Source organism: Otolemur garnettii, unplaced genomic scaffold (genome assembly GCF_000181295.1).
Source record: "Otolemur garnettii isolate 467f Iridium unplaced genomic scaffold, OtoGar3 scaffold00046, whole genome shotgun sequence".
In the NCBI taxonomy this organism is placed as follows: Eukaryota; Metazoa; Chordata; class Mammalia; order Primates; family Galagidae; genus Otolemur; species Otolemur garnettii.
In genome coordinates this window covers 11,966,246-11,971,629 of record NW_003852441.1, presented here as the reverse complement: position 1 = coordinate 11,971,629, position 5,384 = coordinate 11,966,246, and the positions used below count along the sequence as shown (strand labels likewise).

The 5,384-nt window shown below is 53.4% G+C and overlaps 1 protein-coding gene across 1 annotated transcript in view; it reads right to left on the bottom strand.

Annotated features, from left to right (window-relative positions):
* PLSCR3 (phospholipid scramblase 3) overlaps window positions 1–2,558 on the bottom strand; it is a 7,302-nt gene extending 4,744 nt beyond the window's left edge. The window contains exons 1-5 of the mRNA XM_012805958.2: window positions 2,390–2,558; window positions 1,907–2,124; window positions 1,777–1,819; window positions 1,460–1,680; window positions 1,076–1,237 (exon numbers count right to left, since the gene is read on the bottom strand). Coding sequence (XP_012661412.1) covers window positions 1,076–1,237; window positions 1,460–1,680; window positions 1,777–1,819; window positions 1,907–2,124; window positions 2,390–2,396 — 651 coding nt within the window. The 5' untranslated portion in view covers window positions 2,397–2,558. The remainder of the gene's footprint in view (window positions 1–1,075; window positions 1,238–1,459; window positions 1,681–1,776; window positions 1,820–1,906; window positions 2,125–2,389) is intronic.
* Between the last annotated feature and the right edge of the window lie 2,826 nt (window positions 2,559–5,384).

Below are 5,384 nucleotides of genomic sequence, written 5' to 3'. Positions count from 1 at the left end.
CCGGGCTGGGGATTCGAACCCGCCACCTTAGGTGTACGTGGCTGGCGCCTTAGCCGGTTGAGCTATAGGTGCCGAGCCTCTCATTTTTTAAAAGTAACTTTAGGTAGGGCACCTCATTAGAGGTGGAAAGTCATCAGAACTGTTGGAAAATCTACTGGATTATGCCTGCTATTTTTCCCATATCTGCATAGGGAATTATCCCTTAAAGAACTCAAAGATCTGTGGAATGTCTTTGTCTTCTACAAACCAAGGTGCTTCCCAGGCCTCACTCTGAAGTTCTCACACTTGTTCTCACCACTCTGGATAGGTGACATGAAGGTATGCAGAGAAGAATATCACCTGGATTTCAGGTTGGAGGGGTCACTTGGACTGCCAGGTTGGCAAGGCAAGCCACAGGATGTTAATACATTAAATTAGTGCTTGCACCAGGGCCTGGCCTCACAAACTCATGTATAGCAGCCACATGGGCCCAGTCCACAGCTGATTTAATCATCCTTCACTCTAAATCCAATGTGGCCTTAGGTTCCTCACCACCACCACCAACTCAGAGCTGTATATAATAATCAGCATTGGAGCTGGGCATGGTGGTTCACACCTGTAATCTCAACACTCTGGGAGGCCAAGGTAGTGGATTGCCTCAGCTCAGGAGTTGGAGACAAGCCTGAGCCAGAGTGAGACCCTGTCTCTAAAAAATATCTGGGCATTGTGGCGGGTGCCTGTAGTTCCAGTTACTTGGGAGGCTGAGGCAAAAGAATCGGTTGAGTTCAAGAGTTTGAGATTGCTCTGAGGTAGGCCATGGCATTCTACTGAAGGGTGACAAAGTTAGACTGTCTCAAACAAACAAACAAACAAAAAATTAGCTTTGGTCCTTAAGATGAAATCCTCTTTGCCATACTATTATAAGACCATAGAGCCATCCTATTTCCAAATAGAGGAAAATTGCACACGTGGTGGGAGTTATGGTGAATTTGGATTAATGAACTCAGGGTCTTGACCTTACTGTTGGCCATTCTGCCTCATGGATAATGCCATCTTGCTTATGAAGGTCCCAGGAATCTCCCTGTATTCCTGATACCTCAAAGTTGGTGTCTGAGCCACAGCCACAGGTCCAGCAGGGCCCCACCACTCGCAGGACCGTCTGGCGATCAGCATCTTGGATGGAGAACTTGGGGAGGAAGGGATGCCAGGTCTGTAGTACATGGCCAATGGTGGTACCTGGTGGAGCTTGTACTTCCATCTGGAGTAGGAAACAGACATGGTTACTGCCCAGCCAGTGTACCCTAGCCTAAGCTCTCACTGGTCCCAAGTCTACCTACTCTTGGCCTGTCACTCAACTTCCCATCCCAACCTGCCCATTCCCATTTAGCCATGCCTCATCCAGGCTTGCCCCATCATTGTCCCACCCTATAAGGCCCACCCACTACCAGAACCTCTCTCCAACTCCATTCCTCCCACCCACCTCCTGGAGGCCACAGGGACAGCAGCTGCAACCACAGTGGAGTGGGCGGAGTAAACGCAGCACCTCACGGTCACTGGGGTCTGCCAGGCGGACACGCAGGGGCCGGCGGGCACCACAGCACAAACGAGCGCAGCAGTTGCTCTCCTCGGCTGCCTGACCCAGGGGCTGCCCGGCCCCCGAACGTAGTTCATACCTATTACAGGTCTCCCAGCCTAAGAACGCTGCCAAGGATTACCCAGAGACTTAGACACAGCCTGCCCACAGGTGCCCACCATCCATGTCACCATCTTGAGGCCCAACCTACTCCTCCTACGTACTTTCCACTCGCTCAGCCTTCTGGTGAATCAAGATCTGATCAATCTAAAGAAAGAGGCAAAGCATGGACATCAGCTGGTCCACCTGCACGCCCAGGTCTTTTCACTGTCACCCTTCCTTCTTCCCACTCACCTGCACCAGGAATTCCAGGCCAGAAGGTACCCCTGGCAGTGGCAAGAAGGGGGCAGCAGACCCCGGGGCCACGGGGACGGAAGAGGGGAAGAGAGCGAAGCCAGGCGCAGGGGCCGGCGCCTGCCCAGGCCCAGGATGCAAGGCCGGATCCGGGTATCCAGTGGTCACAGGATAGGGAGGTGGGGGAGAAGGGGCGTAACCTTTGGGTGACAAGTAACCTGTGGGGAAGGGCAGGGGTAGATTATAACGAGATCTGCGCCCTCATCCCCTTATTCCTTAGCCCATGGTCCTCGAGACAGTGGGGGAAATGTGGCGGGAAGAGGCAGAGAAAGATCGGGCAGGGGCACAGGGCGGAGGCTCCCAGGAGGAAGGGAGGGGCCCTACCCAGCCAGTCTGAGCCCATTCTCGGAGGATGTGTTCGACACCAAGTCCGCTGGGGGGAGGGGGGTGTATGAAGGAGACCCCGGTCTTGCACGCACTTACCTTCCATGAGAAAGGGGCTGGGGTTTTCAGGATGTCCGAGTTGGGGCTTAGTTCTGGAAGCGGAGGCAAGATCGGAGACAGCCAGACAGACACGGAGACAGACACAAAGACGGAAAGGAAAACGCGGAGAAGCAGCCGTGCGCCCGCCCAGGGTCTCTTGGGCGGCGCCTCTGACTCGGGAGAAACCGAAAGTGTCAGTGGGCGGGGCGGGGTACCTGGGACCCTGGATTCCCTTAGGGGCCCCAGAACCGCCCTCTCTCTTTGTTCTCCCATTTTCTGCGGAGGTGGCTGTTGGCAGACGGCAGGTCAGATGGACCCGCAGTCGGACCGAAGGCCAGACCTCGAGAATGGTCTCCCAGACCCCTCTGTGCCCCTGCTCACCTGAAGCACTCAGAAGAGTCTGGGTGCGGAGCCCTTGGCTGCTCTTCTTTAGCTGGGGGAGGTGGGCCGGAATCTGACTCCGCCCCTCGACCCGTCCAGGTCCCGCCCCTCCCGGCCTGAGCAGCGTGTCTGCGCAAGCGGACCGCGGACCCAGGAGTTGGAAGTCCTGGATGTTGCCCGCGTTCCTGGACCTTCCACTCCAACTGCAGATGCGCACGGGGCAGAGCGCTTGGGGAGGGCAGCGCGCTAAGCCCCAGGTCTGTGACCCCCGCCAGGTCCACAGAGTGCTCAGCGCCCCTTGGTGGAAAGCAGGAGCTCCCTGCTTTGCGCTTTCGCGGCCGGCCCCTGGGTTCGGGCCTCGCTGACGCAGCGGAACATCCTCCACAGTCACTCATTAGCTTCCAGGACTGGCTCCTGGCTCCCTTTCTACCTCCCAAGGGCGACCTCGCCATCCTCTCTCCCTATCGCAGCAGTGAGCCACACAGGCGCCTCGCAATTACAGTACTTCTTTCAGGGGCCCCCAGGCACGCGGGTGACAGGCCATCAAACAGTGTCAGTAGTGACTGTGCGTGAATTGAGGCATGAAGGAGGAGGACAGAAGAGGAAGCACAGTCAGAAAACACTTCCTCCGAGAGGAGTTCTAAGGTCTGGGGTCTGGGTCCTGGGCCGAGGGAGGTCCTCAGGTGCAGTGCGCCTTGGGAGCCTACTGGCCGAGTGATGGAAGAGATGAATTTAGAAAGAGTGTCGTCCGTGTACGCAGAGGCCCTTGAGGGAGCAGGCATTTGGCCAGCAGGGCAGCAAGGGGCCCACCAAAAGATTTTAAGGCGAAAAGAGAAGGTCAGGGCGGCTCCTGTGGCTCAATGGGTAGGGCGCCGGCCCCATATACCAAGGGTGGCAGTTTCAAACCCGGCCCCGGTCAAATTGCAACAAAAAATTAGCAGGGTGTTGTTGGCGGGCGCCTGTAGTCCCAGCTACTTGGGAGGCGGAGGCAGGAGACTCGCTTGAGTCCAGGAGTTGGAGGTTGCTGTGAGCTGTGATGCTACAGCACTCTACCCAAGGCAACAGCTTGAGGCTCTGTCTCAAAAAAAAAAACCCAAACAAACAAACAAAAAAACACCTGCAAACTGCAGTGGAGATGCCCAGGCTGGGATGTTAACAGAAGTCAAGGGAAAAGGATGGCTACGTCGTGGTAGTGCAAAGGGGGTAGACTTTAGAGACATTAAAATAATAATGTAGCACTTGGTTGTGGGAGATGAGATGAAGAAGTGAGGATACCAGAATAATCCCAGGTGTCTGTTTAGTGACCAGGCAGTTGGTGATGTCATCTGCCAGGATGAGCAGGGTGAGAAATAAGTGGGGGGCCCTCTGTCTGGCCTGTCCTTTTCCTCTGGACTAGCCCTGGCCTGCTCTCCCAGGGGTGCTCAGCTCTTTACACCACTTCAGTCATCATCTGCTCCAGACTAAAAGGCCTGACCTCTTCCCTAGTCCTGCCTAGTGCCTCATCCTCCACATGGCCCAAAGCTTGGGCTAGTTTCCACCAAAACACATAAACATACAGAAATACAGTTATCCAGTACAGATTTAATGAGTACCTACTATATGTCAGACAGCACTGAGGTAATAGAAATATATAGAAGTGGGGAAAAAAAGTATAAAACACAAATTCCTGACCTCCTGGGGTTTACATTCCAGTAGAGAAGAGTCAGATAATAACTAAAATAGATGGGAAATCAGATAGTAATAAGTGCCATGAAAACAAATAGAACAGGATAGAGGCTGGGCACCCATAGCTCAGTGGCTGGGGAGCCAGCCACATACACTGGGGCTAGCGGGTTCTAACCCAGTCTAGGCCTGCTAAACAACAATGAAACTACAACAACAACAAAAAATAGCCAGGCCTTGTGGCAGGCACCTATAATCCCAGCTTTGGGAGGCTGAGGCAAGAGAATCACTTAAGCCCAAGAGTTGGAGGTTGCTGTGAGCTATGACGCCATAGCACTCTACTGAGGGCGACATAGTGAGACTCTGTCTCAAAAGAAAAACAAAAACAGGATAGAGTGAATAGGAGGGAGGGCAGGGGTTATCACTTAAAGAGGGCAAAGTAGGAAGACATTACCAAGGTGATAGTTGATCAAAAACCTGAAGGAGAGGGACTGAGTCATGCAGACTTCTAGGTGAAGAGTGTTTTGGGAAGAAAGAAGAGCAAGGGCAAAGGCCCTGAGGCACAAGTGTGTCTGTCTGGTTCAGTGAATAAAAGACCAGGTTAGCTGGACAGGAGTTTACTGGGGGAAGTCAAAGATGTCACAGGAGGGCAGCACCTATGGCTCAAAGGAATAGGGCACCGGCCCCATATGCCGGAGGTGGCAGGTTCAAACCCAGCCCTAGCCAAAAAAAAGATGTTACAGGAGATGTTTTAGCCCATCAGATTGATTTTACACTGAGATGGGAAGTGTTGGAGGGTTTGACAAAGAGACATGAGACTTATGCCCAGGAATTTGAAGTTGCTGTGAGCTATGACATGATGGCACCCTACTCAAGGCAACAGCTTGAGACTCTGTCTCAAAAAAAAAAAAAAAAAAAAACATGTGAATTTTGCAGAGATCAGCATACAATT